The sequence below is a fragment of the Chionomys nivalis genome, chromosome 4 (assembly GCF_950005125.1).
Source record: "Chionomys nivalis chromosome 4, mChiNiv1.1, whole genome shotgun sequence".
In the NCBI taxonomy this organism is placed as follows: Eukaryota; Metazoa; Chordata; class Mammalia; order Rodentia; family Cricetidae; genus Chionomys; species Chionomys nivalis.
The window spans coordinates 45,044,165-45,063,091 of NC_080089.1; the positions used below are offsets into that span (position 1 = coordinate 45,044,165).

Below are 18,927 nucleotides of genomic sequence, written 5' to 3' on the forward strand. Positions count from 1 at the left end.
TGCATTACTGACCCCACCGTACCCGCACAAGAAAGGAGACAAGGGGGAGAAAGAAAAGCGGGGTGATTGAAGAAATAGGTGTTATTTACCTAATTCATTGAGATATATTGCTCAAGACCCTCCTTGCTGTCTCCTCAGGCTGACAGATGGCCTCCACCTTCAGTTCCATCTTGGCTGTTTCCCTACAGCTTCTGTGTTCAGTCACTAAGGTGACATCACAATTTTATGAACTCTCTTTCTGTAGAATATTGTGCTTACACTTACAGAAACCAATGATGAGGATTTATGTTTAATGCAGTAACTTTCCCATGCAGCCTAAATGCTGTTGCTGTGTACAGTTGGGTATTAATAAATGCTTATTGATGTAGGAAAATGGAGGTAATCTTTGACTTTTCAAAAAAATGAAAGGGAAGAAAAGAATTCTACATGTTGTCTTAATATTATAATATCCCTTTAGAATTTTTAAAGTTTTTTTTAATTTTTTGTATGTTTTTGTTGTTGTTTGGGGTTTTGTTTCCTGTCTGTATGTGTATGCCTACATGCATATCTGGAGCCATTGGAGGCCAGAATAGGGCATCAGATCCCCTGGAACTGGAGTTATGGGTGGTTGTGAGCTGCCATGTGGGTGCTGGAAACAAAACTTAGATCCTTTGCATGAGCAGCTAGTGCTCTCAACTGCTAAGCCATCTCTTTTTTTATTTTTATTTTTAAAAAATATTTATTTATTTATTATGTATACAATATTCTGTCTGTGTGTATGCCTGCAGGCCAGAAGAGGGCACCAGACACCATTACAGATGGTTGTGAGCCATCATGTGATTGCTGGGAATTGAACTCAGGACCTTTGGAAGAGCAGGCAATGCTCTTAACCTCTGAGCCATCTCTCCAGCCCCGCCATCTCTTTTTTTAATGAATCAAATTTTAGTACATTCACTGCTAGCTTTGGTCACTACAGAGAGTCTGGGATTACAAATACTACTTTAAATAACCAGTCCTTGCTCTTTGGTTTTAGAAATGTGTGTACATTTCTATTTGGGCAATAGTAAATATAAGTTTAAACTATAAACTTGGTATGGTGGCCTGTCTGTGATCCCAGGTTTGGGAGATGGTGGGGGCACTGCATGCGCATGGTGTGCAGACAAATGCACAGATAGAAAATAGTAAATTTTAAAAAGCAATAATAATGGTTAGTAATAAAGTAAAAGTATTCAAAGTTTTTGACATTGTGTGTGTGTGTTTGTGTGTGTCTGTGTGTTCGTTCAAAGGACCACTTTTGGGAATTGGTTCTGCCCTTCAGCTCTGGGCTCTGGGGGATTAAATTCACACCCTCAGGCTTTTGGGTATCGGGCACTTATTTTTGTTTGTTTGTTTCGAGACAAGGTTTCTTTGTATAGTCCTGGCTGTCCTGGAACTCACTCTGTAGACCAGGCTGGTCTCGAACTCACAGAGGTCCTTCTGCCTCTGCCTCGTGAGTGCTGGATTAAAGGTGTGTGCCACCATGCCCAGCTAGTATTAGGTACCCATTGCAACCTTGTGACTCCTGCCTTGGGTAAGGCTTCATCTCTCACCTGATCTGTGCCTGGCACACTGAATATAAAACGTCTTGTTTGAAGACTGTTTTCCTTCTTTGCTTAGATTTTAAAAGAGGGACCATGTCAAATAGATTTCCCTACTGCTGGCAGTTGGCAGTGATAGAGTTTCCTCGGCAGAGTAGCAAAAGTCAGGTCTTGGGCTCAGTCCACAGCCAAGTGGGGATTTCTAGCTCCAGCCAGCTTCTTACCAAAAGGTGTCTTGGTAAAAAACCAAAACCCAGAACTACTTTTTAAATTGATTTAGCTTTTTGGTTATTTTTAAAGAGATCATGACAGACTTTATTTTCTTTTCATAGACAAAAAAACTGCAAAACCAGGTATTGTGGTGCATGTTTGTAACTCTACCATCTGGAGGGCAGAGGCAGGAAGCCAGCAAGTTCAGTGCCATCCTGAGTTTCATTGTGAGAAATCAAAGACAGGACAAGGGGGGTAGGGAAGAGACAGAGAAAATGGGGGTGGGGATTGTGAGAGAATATGAGAATGTTTTATCTGTGGTTTTCTATTCTGAAAAGGCAGTCAGCATTAATGAGGCGTTCTGAGTCACAAATATCTGTAAGTCTGGAACATATAAAGTGCCATAGAGTCCTGTGGCCATGTGGCTCCATGCTGAGGTCCCTACAGCCCTCTGCTCGGCTCTCCCAGTTCTGATCCCTGGCCCAGACGAAGGGACAGACGACATGAGTCACGGTGTGCCCACTTGGATCTGGTCCCTGAAATCCAGTTTAACTGTTTCAAGTTCTAAAAGTTGTTCATTGTCTATAGAAATGGGTGTTTTAGAGATTTGACTACCAATTAATTTTTTTCCTATTTTGGATTTTGAGATTTAGAAAAATAGAGCTCTCTGAAGTTTGAATTGCCATAAAAGCAATCCATCACTAAGAAGTAAACATTAAGAAACCTGCTAAAATTATCGAAAATACAGACTTCAGAGCTGAATGCTTGGGAGTCCACTTCGAGCATATGTTTTGTTGACTGGAAAGACACCTTCCACACACTTGAAGGAAGCATGGCTCTCCTGGTCATTGTTTGTTGTGCTCTTACAGTGCTCTCTGGCACCCAGATGTCTTCTCCCCACCAGCTCACAAAGCTGTGTGTGTCAGGATCTGTGAGACTGCTCCTCCGCAGCAGACTGGAGCAGTGCTTCGCCAGGCCCCATACTTTGGCACCACATGAGATGTTTAAGGACGCCTGGTTTTCTTTCTCGGGGTCAGCCCAGAGGTCCCAACAGCTCTACTCTCTTGGTCTGACGACATGCATGATTGGCAACACCTTTTGCCATAGCCCTCTGCCATGGTCTCCGTGTCCTGCAATCACCAGAGTTCAGTCTTCGGTAGCAGCTGTAACCCTAAATACTAAAATCATCAGCAGGTTGAACCCCCACTCCTTTTTGTGTTGTTGTTTCCAACATCTCCCTTACCTGCTTGTCATTCCCCACCTCATGTTCTTCATCTAACTCATAGATTTCCCACCACTGATTTCAGCTGCTCTGTTTAGAGCCTGCTTGTGACTGACTGGTAAAGCAGACTTTGCAGATCACACATAGCATGTCATCTGCTGGATAAGAGAAACATTTTGATTTGTTTTTCTAAAGATATGTCAGCTGCTACCTCAAAACTAACAATGGTTTTTGTTTGTTTGTTTGGTTGGTTGGTTTTTTTGAGACCGAGTTTCTCTGTATAGCCCAGGCTATCCTGGAACTCAGTCTTTAGACCAGGCTAGCCTTGAAATCAGATCATCTGACTCTGCGTATGTAGTGCTGGGATTAAAAGTGTGCATCACCACCGTCCGACAACTAATAATGTATTTTAAAAAGTAGTGTCTACTTTAAGAATTCCCTAGGTGGTTCATTGGGTAAAGATTTAGGCCCTTGCCACACAAGCCTGGTAATTCAAGTTTGTTTCCTGGACTGCCCTCCCTCCTTTAAAGGTGGAAGAGAATCGAAATTTCAAATTGCCTTCTGTCTTAGGGTTTTCATTGCTGTGAAGAGCCACCATGACCAGGGGAACTTTTATAAAGGAAAACATTTCATTGGGGTGGCTCAGTTACAGAGGCTCAGTCTTTATCATCATAGTAGGAGCATGGTGGTGTGCAGGCAGGCGTAGCAACAGGCAACAGGAAGTCAGCAGAGACACTGGGTGGTATCCTGAGCATGGGAAACCTCAAAGCCCATCCCCATGGTAGCAAACTTCTTCCAACAAGGCCACACCTCCTAATAGTGCCACTTCCTATGAGATTATGGGGCCAATTACATTCAAAATACCACATCCTCTGACCTCTACACATGTACATGCATGCTTGCATACACAATAATAATAAAATATATACAACCTCAGAAATTCAAATGCTTAGGAGACTGAGGCAGGAGGATCATGGGTTCAAGATTAGCTTGGATCTTGTTTATCTAAAAAAACAAACAACAACAATAATGAGCAAACCTTCTCTTTTATTATCTGGTCAAGTTTCTTAATTTCTCTGATTTTCAATTTTGTATAAAATGGAGATAATAGTAATAGGTGCTGGAGTACAGGCTGAGTGCTTAAGGAATTTGATAATCTGCCTATCCCAAATATTTGATACATGCTAATATTGTCAGATAATATTTCTAAATGAGTCACCTTACTGACTTTTTGTCTCCCCCTTTCCTGTTTTGACCCTGCATAGCAGCACTTAGTAGAATAATGGTTTTCTAGTATTTGCTATTTTTGTTTTTTGCTTATTCTAGAATTTTATTTGTTTTGAGACAGTCTCACTCTGTGGCCTAGTTTGTCCTAGAACTCTTAGAACTGGCCACATAGCCCAGGCTGGTCTCAATCGTGTTGTTGTCCAATGTCAGTCTCGAAATGTTAGAATTACAGGCATAAGTCATTGCCTTTCAAGTTTGTTGTTGTTTGGTTTGGGGACAATACACACCACATGCCTTAGACTGGGGATATGTCTCCACAACCACAGCTAGCGTCTTAGGACATTAGAGTTGTTAGCAAGGTTTGTCACAGTCACTTGAGCTGTGCTCCTTACACCTGCCATTTTGGGGACCCAATTCATATTGAGTATTTTGGTGACATCAGTGAAACATGGTTTTGAAAGGTACAGTTGACATATTCAGCTGTTCCATTATTCTTCCTCAAACATAAGCCCACGCGTCTTTCAATGTCATCCTAAATGCCAACCTCTTGATAGAGGTTTCTAATGAAAATTAGACAGACCGTTCCTTTATCTCTGTTAAGGAGTTTTCAGCACTGGAAGTCGGTGACTAAGGAGTTCATCATGTCCCCTTGTTACCCAGAATCAGTGATCTGTAAAATAAGTAAAAGTAAAAGTAGCTGTGATCTAGGGGCAACCTTGCCTGCACTGTATCCCCCACTTCCCTGAGAGCCCTCTCAGATCTCTCATCTATGCCTGCGGGCACTGTACTGCCCTCACCCCCACCCGCTTCCCTAGGAGCCTGCTCATATGGCTTGTCTGTCCAGCTCATCAGCACCGATCATCAGAATACCCTTCCTGCATTGGATTGTAATTTACTATTGCTCCACGTTAGGATCTTTGGACAACAGAGTCTGTCCACAGCCTTGTCTGTGAAACATCCCTCAGATACTTCAACAGCCCAGAATGTCCCTTCCTGCCCACATCTGTCTTTCTCCATGGTAAATAAGCCTCATAAATTCTTAAATTATTTCATTTATTCTTCTGTCATGGAAATTAAATGAAACTTTAATGAATTTTGTCTTTAATGAGTATAGAGGGCTTTTTACACTCATACTTCCTTCCTTGGTATCCCTCTCAAACAAAACCCTTTCAGCCTCCTTGAGAAAGTTCTCTTCAAGAAAAAAATGTTTCTTGAACATCTCAGATAAAGTTACACAACTCTTCATTCCGGTTTTAGGGCCATTTTGGAATCCGTTCCTCAGTCATCTGCATGCCCGTTGTCGGCGCTGCTGTTGCTGCACGGTAGTCCTCTAGTTAGCATTCCGTGGAAGAACTGGGTTCCGCAGACCTGCAGTGATTTTGCCAGAGACCGCTTGGTGTTGTGTAGGGGGCTGACAAGAGCAGCCTTGGCAGGGTTTGGGGGTGCTGCCTTTCTAGCCCAAGCAGTAGAACACTCTACTGCTGTGACCCACAGTGCCTGGGTCTCAGCAGCAAAGGCTGTGCCCTCTGGGAGGGGACAAGCGATGAGCCACTTTGCACAGTCGAGCACTTGCTGGCATCTGGAAGGGCTGGCAGCTCACCCCTTTGCTCTAATTCATTCTCTGCTGCTCAGCTGAGTGTCCTCTGGCTGTAGTTTTAGATTTAGTAGCAATCGCTGCCTTCATTTTCACCCTATTTTCATATTTTATGTCGAATTCTGTGTTCAGATCCCATCTGAATTGAATTTCATGAGCTATATGACATCAAGAAAATGTGGCTTGAATGGGTTTTTGATCCTACTGCACGTACTGGCTTTGTGGGAGCCTAGGCAGTTTGGATACTCCTCTTACTAGACCGGGATGGAGGTGGGTGGTCTTTGGACTTCCCACAGGGCAGGGAACCCTGATTGCTCTTAGGGCTGATGAGGGAGGGGGACTTGATTGGGGGAGGGAAATGGGAGGTGGGGGTGGGGAGGAGGCAGAATTCTTTAATAAATAAATAAATAAATAAATAAATAAATAAATAAATAAAAAAGAAAAGAAAATGTGGCTTGATGCTGCATTCAGCCATGTTTCACTTTCTGCAACAGATTAAAGTGTCAGGCTTCGGCGTCTGATCAGCGCCCTTGTCCTTGTGCCAGTGACACGAAGCAACAAGTGGTCCCTAATCTGAGGCCTGGAGACATCTAGGGATCTATGCAAACTTTTTTTTATTCCGTGAACAATCAAAAATTAATGCAAGTTTATGTGCATAAATTTTTGTGAACTTTTTTTCTGGTGAATCTTCAGGGTCTCTTAGGATTAATAGGTTTCAAAATCCTGGAATTGAGATTTGCGTTGGGACTTATGACGGGTCCTGTTTTCGTTTGTTGTTGTTTAAGGAAATTGCCTAGAAAAGGAAGTCTCTGTTTTAAAGCAAGTCTTATAAACATTATTTGACCTTGGTCTCTGATGTCTGCACTAAGTTTTGTGTGAAAAGACCAAAGGAAGACCGTAGACTGCCATCTAGAGGTTTGAACGTCAGCGTCACAGCTCCCAAAGCAAATTCTTGCCTCCCTGCACTGAGGTTCTTAGCTTAATGCAACTTTGTGAATTAAGAACACCTTTTTCCTCTTAAATGGTCACAGACCATAATCCTGCATCTCATGGGTGCTGCGGTGCGGGGCCTAGCCTTGCTGCTCTGGTGCGGGGCCTAGCCTTGGTGCTCTACGGTGCGGGGCCTAGCTTTGCTGCTCTACGATGCGGGGCCTAGCCTTGGTGCTCTACGGTGCGGGGCCTAGCCTTGGTGCTCTATGGTGCGGGGCCTAGCCTTGGTGCTCTACGGTGCGGGGCCTAGCCTTGGTGCTCTGGTGCGGGGCCTAGCCTTGCTGCTCTACCGTGTGGGGTCTAGCCTTGGTTCTCTGGTGCAGGGCCTAGCCTTGCTGCTCTGGACATGAGTTTAGAACGCAGAGACCGTAGTCCTTCAGATCTGAGCTGCATTTGGATATACCTTTGCTCATAAAGCAAAAACAATTCGATATTTTCTTTTAGCATCTTAGTTAGGTTTTTTGGAGTTATGATACATTAAAAATTAAGAGTGATTCTTTTAAATTACTCTTAGTATATCTTTCATGACAGTGATGTTACCAAAAATGCTATAGAAATTGCAGAGTTGAACTTGTTCTGGAAAAAGAGATGAACTGGAACTTATATCCGTCTGAAGATGAATTACAGGATAGTCAAGAGCACAGCCTTGTGGTAGCTGAGTGCATTAGCTTTTTAAAATCTCATTTCTTCATTTTCAAATGGGGCTCTTTATAGTGCCTAATTTAGGATTGTTGTGAAGATTAAATGAAATAAAAAGCATTTTGTGATAACAGTCTTGTCTGATTAAGGTGAATATCCAATAAATGTTTATTCACATTTTCAGCATATATTCAGTTCCTATTAGATATAATAATCATCTTTGGTACTGGAGAGTCCATAGTGCATGTGACAGTAGAAAAGACACCTGCCTAGCACTGTGACAAAGGCAGTAAACAAGGACAGGCATGGACCATGAGTCCTTCAGTCATCCATGTAAATAAAGACGAGTGAAACAGTGAAGAGCCACTGAGCCTGTGTCAGAGGTCAGGGAAGAGCTTCTGAGGACGTGGAGTTAACCTCTTACCTGTATGACAGGAGCTGCCGTGAGAAGGCCTGAGGAGTCAGTTTTCCTGAGGAGAAGCAAGCATAGAGGCTGGACAGTGGAAGGAGCTGGTTATGTGGGAAACAAACAGGAGCCTTGGAGGCCCAGGACTCTGGATATTTATTCTGGTGATCGTGGGAAGAAATTATTAAGAGTTGTTAAGAAGTTATTATTTTTATTTAAGTAGACTTATTAAGGTGGTGCTGGTCTAGCCTTGGCTCCAGAAACATCCCAGCAGAGAGTACACTGTAACTGAAGAAAGAACAAAAACAGAAAGACCGCTTAGGAACCTTTTCTGACTGTCTGAGCAAGCAGTGATGGTTTGGCTGAAGGACTGGTGGTGTTCAGGTTGATGGACCCCCTTTGGCTCTGTGAGATTGAGGCAGCATACAGCTGTGGTTAAAGGCACCCGGTAAAGGGCTGGAAAGCTGACTCATTGGATAAAGTGCAAGTATTAGACCTTAGTTGGATCCGTAGCAACCACATAAAAGTAAGCATGGAGGTACACACCTGTAACCCCAACACTGACGGTGGAGATATAAAGATCTCAGGAGTCCACTGGCCAGCTCGTCTAGCTGAATTGGTGTTCCTCGGGTTTATGAGAGACTCTGTCTCTAAAAATAAGGTGGAAACAGCTGAGGAAGACATCTTAGCATTGCCCTCAGACTTACATGCTTGCTCACATGGACAAATGTACCTGCACAGATGTACACACATGCAGGTGGACAGCCAGACTATCAGTTTGAATCTGACTTGAAAACCATGTGACTGTGGACTTTGTACTTAATCTGGGCCATTTCTAAAGTGGAAAGGATGCTAGTACACTACCCTTAGGATTATGTGAGACTGAGATAATAACTGTAAAGTGCTGGGAAGAAGACCTTACCATTGCCTCCCACCTTCCCCATAACTGCCACTCCCACATTGTCATCAGAACTTCCAGCTTACAGATGAGAAACTTTTTAAAGGGCATAACTTTTATTTCAAAGGTTTCTGATTTTGAACCCTTTGTTCTTTCTCCAGTATAACCTAGAGTATGCATTCCCAGAGAGAAACACTAATTGGCTGAATCTCTGCTTTATGTTCCTGTAGTATTTAATTCACATCAAGGCCAGCCATGTCACAGCTTGTGACAGGTGGCCTATGCACATCCCCCTCTCCATGTCCCCTGTGTCATGAGAAACTCCAGATCTACTGACTTTTGAAGAGTCACACTGCACACCTAACCCCAAGTTATTAATATACACATGATAACATGTATAGGAGGCTGGAGTTGACCAATTTGAGAACTTCTAAGACGTTAAGTCTCTGTAGAGGGCATTCTAGTCTTCATTCTATTATAGGGAGGCGTGCTTTACAAAACAGAGTTCATGCATTAGCCCCAGGTTTTTCTCCTCAGACTTAGTGGAGGAGTTGACCAGACTTCCCCATTTGAATTTCTTTTTCTTCTCTCTTTGCCCACTTCCTTCAGGAGTAAGCAATGAAGTAGGTAAGGATGGAGGCAGAAGGGAAACATAACTAGAAGCAGGGAGCCTGAGAATCTACCTGCTGCTTTTGCTTCCTCTAGCTCCTCAGCTCCACCGGTGCCTCCCTCACCAGACTGAAGGCAGGCTGTTTGTCTGTTGCAGAATGTGAGCACTTGATCCGCCACATGCTGGTGTTAGACCCAAACAAGCGCCTCTCAATGGAGCAGATCTGCAGGCACAAGTGGATGAAGCTGGGGGATGCAGATCCCAACTTCGAGAGGGTGAGTTGGGCCCCTTGCCTCAGAGAACTTAATCTGCCCAAGACCTGAAGAAATGAGCACTAGGAACCAACTGCTGTGTAAAACTGAAGTGGATATGAATTCAGCAGGAAGCTTGCAAGAGCCAGCTCGACTGTGGAGACTAGTGACACTGGTTCCTTATCATTTGTCCCTAAATCATATTTTCCTTTTGACTTCTGAGACAGTATAGCCCCAGTTCCTGCCACCGGAACACCTCTCCTGTCTGAGTGCTCACTTCAACAGCTTCTGTAGCATACTGCTGCTTCCGTTATGATCATTCCACATACCCCAGGAGCTCTGGAAACAGGAGGTTCTTGTCAGCTCCTAACTGATTGCCAGAGCTGTCTTGCTTAGATTTTGTATGAGACCCAGCGGATCCTCAGCAAGGGAGCATAAAACAGCTTGGTCAATATGTATCACATGCCATGTTGATGTAGTTAACTGGGAACTTGACAGCTTGCATCTTTCCATGTTACAGTTAATAGCTGAATGCCAGCAACTGAAGGAAGAAAGACAGACAGATCCAATCAATGATGATGTCCTCTTGGCCATGGAAGACATGGGACTGGACAAGGAGCGGACACTTGAGGTACCGAGGAGGAGTGGAGAGCAAATAAAACAAGCAGCCTTTCCTCTTGCCTTCCTTCCCTGCACTGTCTTCTCCTGAGCACTTGGGTCTTTCTGCTTTCATCCTTTTTCCTCTTCCTTTGTCCTTCCTGGTCTGCGAAGGAAGGAAGAAGCTGCTGTTGGAGTCTGCAGATGTTATTGGAGAATGTGGTCATTGGGACGGCGTCTCATTGGGGTTTTCACCCTTTCCCCTTCTATTTGGTAGTCATTAAGATCAGATGCCTATGATCACTATAGTGCAATCTACAGCCTGCTGTGCGATCGACATAAGAGACATAAAACTCTGCGCCTCGGAGCTCTTCCTAGCATGCCCAGAGCCATGACATTTCAAGCACCAGTCAATATCCAGGTGGGCAGTGTCTTCAGTGGCCTAGGTGGGGACAAGTTATACCAGGGTATGGGTGGCGATCAAGACTGCTTTGAACCCTAGTCTTTGGGGATCTGAGGCAGAAGAATGATGAGTTCAAGACTAGCCTGAGCTACACAGAAAAACCATATCTTAAAGAGAGAGGTGAGAGGAGAAGCTAATTTGAAAGCTGTTATTTCTTCTCGTGTCTCAAGTCTTTGTTTATCCATATGTACTGCTTTCTAGACGGAGCAGACCGGCACTGCCATGAACCTTAGTGTCCCCCAAGTTCAGCTGATCAACCCAGAGAACCAAATTATAGAGGCAAGTAACCGTATCTGATCACTGTCAATTGAAACCACTTTTCTTCCCAGAGCCACAGTTCTTTTCCTTCCTTCTTGTTTCTAGTTACTTTTTATTTCTGATCAGTTGTTTTTCCCTCCACTTCAGCCTGATGGGACAGTGAACTTGGACAGCGATGAAGGTGAAGAGCCTTCTCCTGAAGCCTTGGTTCGTTATTTGTCAATGAGAAGGCACACAGTGGGAGTGGCTGACCCACGGTAAGTACGTGGTCAACATCCTGTCCTGTGCTACGGCACTCTGCCTTTGAGTGCCTCCTATGGCACATTTTCTCCTACTTCATGATCTAAATAAGTAACCAAGACACATTTTTAACACATCAGGGATCATGGTAGACCATTGCCAATTTGACTAGTTAAAGTCTCCCTGTATCTGGTTGCTCTTAGCAGCCATTGTGCCATGGTGAAGAATATGATAGAATATTTGTCGATGATGGTGGAGTCATCCATAAGTACTCCTTAAAATTCAGCCAAGTTTAGCAAAATGTTGTGCACACCTTTAGTCCCAGCACTCAGGAGGCAGAGGCAGGAGGATCTCTCAGTTTGATGCCAACTAGTCTATATATCAAGTTCCAAGACAGCCAGGATATAGAAAGAAACCCTGTCTCAATCAGTCAATCAAACAGCCAACTTTCAAAGTTTAAGAGATATTGTCTGCCCATGTTCTATATCAGTAGTCTCCTACAAAGGGAAGCTAAGTGATGTGGCATAATTTATATATGTGAACAGTTAACCATGAAGTCATCAGTGGTGGGGATAGAGCTCAGCAGCAGAGGTGCTTTCCTGACATAGGCAAGGTCCCAGGGTTCAGTCTCTTGCTCTGCTCCCAGAATGAACAAGAATACCAAAACACATTTCCCAAAGTGTTCTTCAAAGTCTACCTGTCACAGTGTTCCCCGAGGCCTTCATGTTGGGCAAATAGATTAAGGACCAACTCATCCCGTTTCTGCTCTGCAATTGAGGCATGTCAGCCTGAACAACTGTCCATCTTGGTGCTGAATGTTTTCTTAAACTGAGCAGGGAAGAAAAGGTTGTAGCAAGCCTTCTCCTGAGAGTTCAGCTCAGGGCAGAGCTGTCTCTTTTATAAATGTCTCTCCTCTCAGTGAATCTCAGAAGCAACGCCCAAGCCTGGTGGTTTGCTCTTTTATGTTCCTTGTTCTCGGCTTGTGATCAAACGAGCAATTGAAGGAACATTTTGGTTCCACAAAATGTGTCACCACAGAGGGGTGGAGTCCTGAGTCGTGATTAGTGGAAAGATGTCTTATTTAAAGTCTGCTGGGCATGACAGTCCTGAACAGCCAGTACTTATCTGTCCTGTCAGCGCTGGCGGTGGGAATTGCATTCTTTCCCTGGTGAATCAGTTGCTACTTCAGGCAGCCATTGTCTTAGTAGATGGCCTGAGCTCTCTAGAAAGTTGCTCTTCGCCTCCAGGCTTTAAAAGCCTGGCCTGGAGTTGTGCCAGTGTCTCCTCTGTTGGTTTTTGAGAGGATCAATGAAGAGTAGCAATTGCCAGTAACTTGGAGTAAATGACAGAGTGAAATTCCACATAGTAGACTTCTGTTTTGCTTTAGAATCTTATACAGAAATAGAAATTTCGGAGAAAAGTAAAGTAGGGGACTTGACTTTGCCCAATGGGTAGTGGGGAAGGTGTTTCCCCTGCAAGCATAAAGACCTGAGTTTAGATTCCAGCACCCATGGAAAAGCCAGCTGTTCAACCTCTGTAGTAACTTCTACTCTGTGGGATGAAGACAAGCAGATCCACAGGCTCATGACCATCCTGACTCACAAGTCAGTGAGCTTCAGGTTCAGCTGAGAGACCCTTTTGGTTTTTTTCGAGACAGGGTTTCTCTGTGGTTTTGGAGCCTGTCCTGGAACTAGCTCTTGTAGACCAGGCTGGTCTCGAACTCACAGAGATCCGCCTGCCTCTGCCTCCCAAGTGCTGGGATTAAAGGTGTGTGCCACCACCGCCCGGCCTTAGAGAGAGAGAGACCCTTCTTTTAAAAAAAAAAAAATACAGAGCATGATAGAGGAAGACAACCCACCTTTGGCTTCCACACTCATGTACATACATATGTTTGGATACCTGCATGCATGTTTGCTATCTTACACACATGTAGAGTACATATGCATACACATATATGCACATACAAAAAGGATAGAAAAAGCTGGGCAATGGTAGTGCAGGCCTTTGATCCCAGCATTCTGGAGGCAGAGGCAGGCAGATCTCTGTGAGTCTGAGGCTAGCCTGGTCTACAAAGTGAATTCCATGACAGCCAGGGCTACATAGAGAAACCCTGTCTTTAAAAAAGAAAAGAGATAGATAGATAGATAGATAGATAGATAGATAGATAGATAGATAGATAGATAGATAGAGGCAGGCAGGCAGGCAGGCAGGCAGGCAGGCAGGCAGGCAGACAAAATCAAAATAACCGTGCTGGGTGTATAGTGGTAGCATCACTTCAGAGACTTAAATACTTGAGGAACCACACTTCTCTTTTCCTGTTTTCTGTCAGCACGGAAGTTATGGAAGATCTGCAGAAGCTCTTGCCTGGCTTTCCTGGAGTGAACCCACAGGCTCCATTCCTGCAGGTGGCCCCTAACATGAACTTCATGCACAACCTGTTGCCCATGCAGAGTCTGCAGCCAACTGGACAGCTTGAGTACAAGGTACGTGGCCGTGGAAAGGGCCTGCCCATAAGAAACAAGCTTGCTCTTCCCTCGGGAGGCTTTGAAAGGACTGTCCTTATTAGCGAAGGGTTTCCTCAGCGAGGGGGCGTTCCCTTTTGTAAACAGCTCTGGCAATGGGAGAGTTCTTCAGTTCTGTTCACCATCAGAGGATCCTCTAACTGGAGTAGATGAGGGTGGTGCTGTTTGCTCCCAGATTGTACTGTCTCACCACTGTATCCTGCCTACCCTCCTGGCAGGAGCAGTCTCTATTACAGCCGCCCACACTACAGCTGCTGAATGGAATGGGGCCCCTTGGCCGGAGAGCATCAGACGGAGGAGCCAACATCCAACTGCATGCCCAGCAGCTGCTAAAGCGCCCACGGGGACCTTCCCCACTTGTCACCATGACACCAGTGAGTAGCAGCACATAGCCTGACTTTCTCAAAGGCTTTCCACAAGAAGGCTGTGAGCCTAGGGCTAGACATGGCTAAAATACCTGAATTTCCTCTCTAACTTAGAGTGTTGTGTATGTTCTGCTGACTTCCTCCTCTTCCAAGCGGGTCACATGCAGACAGCTCAGAGGATGCCCCCACAGAAGCCGGTTCAAGTGGGCAGTGCACTCTAGAGCGACTGGCTTTTTAAATTCTGTCTTAGGAAGATTAGTTGGCAGGGGTGTGCGCATGCCACAGTGCGCACATAGAGGCCCAAGGACGATTTCTGGGAGTCCTCTCCACCTCACACGGGGTCCGCAGTTTGAACTTAGGTCTCAGGCTTGCACAGCAAATGCTTACCTGCCAAGCCAGCTCACCAACCTGTGGAATTAGCACTTTTTAGACGAGCTTTCAAAATTACCCTCTCACCCGCTCTCCTTTGAGCATCACCTCACATTTTTGGCACGGCCTCAGTGCTTATATGACTATATCATGGCTCTAGCTTTAGTCACATCATTGTTGTATGGCGGTGACACGTTGGCTTCTGTTTATTTCTTGATGATTTTTCTGTCGGAGTTCCATCGAATTGAATATTACCTCCATAGCCCTCATGAACTCTTTAGAGCAGTACTGCTTACAATCACGGCAGCTGGTGACTTCTGCTCTCCTTTGATCCATTGTGGATCAATAATTTGTAAATCACTCGACTAACTTGTCAGGAAAGCACCTGGAAGCTCACTCTGGAATTCTGTGCTTTCTTTTTCATGGGTTTGGTCACAGAGCACTGTGAGCCTATGGGCCCCACTTTCAGAAGCACTGCAGTTGAGAAAACAGTTCCGCAGTAGAAACAGCGTGCTGTTTATGATGTCAAAGACAAGTCTAGCCCATATGAAATATTTGACTAGTAAAAAAGTGTGCAAAACCAGCACTTGGGAGGCAGGCACATGAGGGTCATTGCAAGTTTGCAACCAACCTAGTATACATAGTGAGTCCCAGTCTAGCCAGGGCTAAGACATAGACTCAAAATAATAATAATAAAACAAACATGCAGGATTAAATGCCAAAGTGAATGACATGCTCTTAGGCACCAGAGGCTTTCGGTGTCACTATTGGTCGGGAGGAATCAGAATCAGCAGTGTGGGAAGTGGGGTGACTTAACTCTGTCCACTGGAGTTGTTGCTGCGAAGGTCCCTTACAAGCTCATGTTGATAAATCCAGTGAGCATTTTTAATCTTTATCTTTTTGGATGTCCCAACTCTTATTTGTCATTGGTGACGTTTCTTTCCCCTTGGCTCCTGCAGCACCACCCTAGATTTCCCTCTGCCTTCCTGTCTCCCTTTCAGTTCCTGTCTGCTCAGCCAAGACTGACCTGAGGCCCCTTTCCCATTCTTTCTTGTCTCCTCTTTGGATGAGCCTGTGTGCTCCCATAATTCCACCTGCCATCTGGTTCTCACCCAGAGTGTTCTTCCGAGATCTACACATGTGTTTGAGGGATTGCCTCCACCAGAAGGCTAGTGGCTACCGCACAAGTACTCACAACCTGAATGCAACAGTTCCAAAACTTACCTTAATGTGGTGACATTGTCTTCCCCTACAGTGACTGTGAACAGCACTGTTATTGTCCTGGTGACTACACAAGCTAGGAACATGGATTTTTTTTTCTTAATCTTTATACAGTTTTTGGTATTCCTGCTATCAGTTATCTAATGTCTGTGAATTAAAAAGCCTGCCTCTCTCCATCTCTGCTCCCTTTCCTTAGTCATGGTCACCTGGATTAACACAGTGGACTCCCAGATGATATACCTGGCTGGCTTCCTGGTTTCCACTGGCGGGCTCTTCTACCCTGCAGCTGAAGAGACCTCACTTTTCCAAACACAGATCCTGTAACACTGTGCCCCTGCTTTAAATCCTGTAGTGATTCACCACTGCCTGTCCCAAAATACATTTGTATGCTCTTCAAGGCCATTTATAAGTGTCCTTCCTCTGCCTCAGCTATAGCCACTTCCTGTCTGTTTACTCTGCCCTAGAACTAAAGGACGCGAAGCTTCAAATGTTGGGATCATTTTAAAAGCTTTGTTTTGTTTTGTTTTGTTTTGTTTTGTTTTGTTTTGTTTTGTAATTAACCCAGTTTTTAAGAAAATAAATTTTTAACTTTTTCTTTCTATTTATTGTTTTTATTAAACTATTTATTTTTCTCCACTCCCCTCCTTTCCTCTCCCCTCTCCTTCTGCCCTCTTCCCATGATCCTCATGCTCTCAATTTACTCTGGAGATTTTGTCTTTTTTCACTTCCCATGTAGATTAGATCCATGTATGTCTCTCTTAGAGTCCTCTTTGTTGTCTAGGTTCTCCGAGGTTATGAATTGTAGGTTGGTTTTCTTTGCTTTATGTCTAAAAACCACTTATGAGTGAGTACATATGATATTTGTCTTTCTGGGTCTGGGTTACCTCACTCAATATGATGTTTTCTAGATTCATCCATTTGCCTGCAAATTTCAAGATGTCGTTATTTTTTTCTGCTGTGTAGTATTCCATTGTGTAAATGTAAAGAAAATATTTTAAATTAATGTGGGGGAGAGGTGGGGGGCACCAGAGGTCAGAGGTGTAGAAGCCTTTGGAGGTTGAGTTACAAGCCACCCAGTGTGGGTGCTGGCAGCCAAACTCAGGTCCTCTGCAGGAGCAGTATATGCTCTTAACCACTGAGCCATCTCTCCAGCCCCATAATACAGTGTTTTTAAAGTGCCTTGTTTGGTCATTGAACTCATTTCTGATGATACCTGAGGTGTGGATGATGATGATATGTGCCACTGGGCCAAGAATATTTTTTGAGGGTACACAGCATTCCTGTCTTTATGCAGAGGAGCCAGCAGCCCCTGTGATGTGTGTATGGCGCTTCTTATTTCATTCATGTTTTGGAGGGTAGTGAGTATTTTAAAGTATTGAATACAAACTCTTAGATTGTATGTTCTGTGACGATACACTTTGAAGCATCATGATGCTTCCCTGAAGTTCAAATGTCCAAACTCTGGGACTGACATTAATGAGGTCAGTTCCTCAGCACTTTAGATGGACAGTTTTTATGTATTCCAGGTCCTTGGACACTTCTCTCAGCCTATGACCCATTTGCTCTTTGCCTGGTTGCTAGCTCCTGTGCACTCCTCAGGCCTCCAAAGCACCCCATAGAGGACTTGAGAAAGCTTAATCATGCTTTTCTAATTGTCTGTTCACTTGTCTCTGTAAAACAAAGGCAATGACTATAGTTGTAAATTCACAGTTTGTCTTATAGTAGGCCTTCAAGTGTTAGATGAACAGACAAGTGGATATAAGGGAAGAAAGCCAAATTTCTATTACCCGAGCAAGCTGGAACTAGAAAACAAGATGAATGAAAGTTCTCTCTAACCCACGGGTTCTAGAAAAGTCTTAGAAATAATAGCATTAACAAGACCATGGGCCTCAGTCCAGTTATCAGAGTTCAAAGGCATCACAGAGTTAGCTGCCACCCTGAGCCTTCCTTTCCTGTCTCTGCAGGCAGTGCCAGCCGTTACCCCTGTGGATGAGGAGAGCTCGGATGGGGAGCCAGATCAGGAAGCTGTGCAGAGGTAATGTGACATCTGGCAGTGCTTGCAGAACGTCCTTGGGCAGGCTCCCCCTGCAACCAGCGAGAGGTCACCTCTGCCCAAGGAGGTGGTGCAGTGCAGCTTCGGCCCTTGTGTGGTCTCTTTGCTCAAGCCAGATGGCGTGTTCCTCCCCACACGGAAGTGACAGAAGACTGTCCAGAAATCTCATTTCTATAAGCGCCACTGGAAGCCCTTAAGTGACAGCAATAACCTTAAGAACATTTTTCTCTCCTCCCTCCTCCCTTCCTTGTCCCCCGCCTTCATATTGCAACTCTGATAGTGTTCAGAAGGCATACAGCCTGCTCCTACCTGCCACGAACTGTTCACTGAAAAGGAGTTGGAGATCTGAGATGACAGTGATCCTAGCTAGTCTGGCCTTGGACCTCTGGCATGGACTCCTCCTTCCCAGGAGAATGAATGAATACCTCCTGTACTGTTTGCTGTGTGTTTCTTCTACTCCCTTGTACCAACAAAGAGATATTGGAAAAGAAAAAAAAAGTGGGGTGGGGTGGGATGGGGCCAGAGACAGATGTAAATGTCCATTGTCTGTAGAACCCTGTTGAGAGACGCCTGATTCACAGAGGACAGTAGTGACCGTCAGGCATGATGTGCTGTCCGTTGGCCTCAGTTCCAGTAGCTATGGTCTTCACCTCCATGCATGCCCCCTTGTGAAGTTGTCTTTCTTATTTTCTGGGGAGCGGTTTTCACCAGAATCCAGCATGTATTTTCCCAGAAACACAGGTGTTCTTCAAGATTATATGTTTTCCCTTGAGGGAAATCGAAATAAAATGGTTTTCATGGGCTCTTGGGGAAACGTTGGGTGTTTTTATCAATGAACATTAACCACTGGTAGCTTTCTCTCAAGTTTGCATACAATGAATTACAGTCTGATAACGACTTTTAGCTTACATGGGCAATGTAGTTAGGAATAAACCGAGAACCTTCTGGTTGTTGTCCAGGATGCTTCCTACACTCAGGAGATCTATATAAGAGCTCCTGTTCAAAGAAGCTGGTCCTTTGCAGAAAAGAAAAGGAAACAAAACAAAGCAAAGCGCTCTAGTGAACAGGGGTGCCAGCTCCCTCCACAGCCTAGCCATAGGAGAAGAGCTGTGTGACCACCACACTCTGATGCTCTTGTTCCTATGGTTTGCTGACAGAAGGAGACAAGAGGTTACAAATGAGCCCTGCTGGTATCGTGGAGAAACAAGAAAGTAGGGATTGTTCTATGTACTGCCT

General features: G+C 44.6%; 1 protein-coding gene across 2 annotated transcripts in view; it reads left to right on the forward strand.

Moving 5' to 3' along the window:
• The window catches only part of Sik3 (SIK family kinase 3), a 229,811-nt gene that overhangs the window by 191,816 nt on the left and 19,068 nt on the right, over window positions 1-18,927 (forward strand). For both annotated transcript variants that reach the window (XM_057768062.1, XM_057768063.1), the window contains exons 7-14: window positions 9,509-9,627; window positions 10,124-10,234; window positions 10,478-10,621; window positions 10,865-10,942; window positions 11,069-11,178; window positions 13,491-13,644; window positions 13,902-14,057; window positions 17,603-17,673. In XM_057768062.1, coding sequence (XP_057624045.1) covers window positions 9,509-9,627; window positions 10,124-10,234; window positions 10,478-10,621; window positions 10,865-10,942; window positions 11,069-11,178; window positions 13,491-13,644; window positions 13,902-14,057; window positions 17,603-17,673 — 943 coding nt within the window. The remainder of the gene's footprint in view (window positions 1-9,508; window positions 9,628-10,123; window positions 10,235-10,477; window positions 10,622-10,864; window positions 10,943-11,068; window positions 11,179-13,490; window positions 13,645-13,901; window positions 14,058-17,602; window positions 17,674-18,927) is intronic.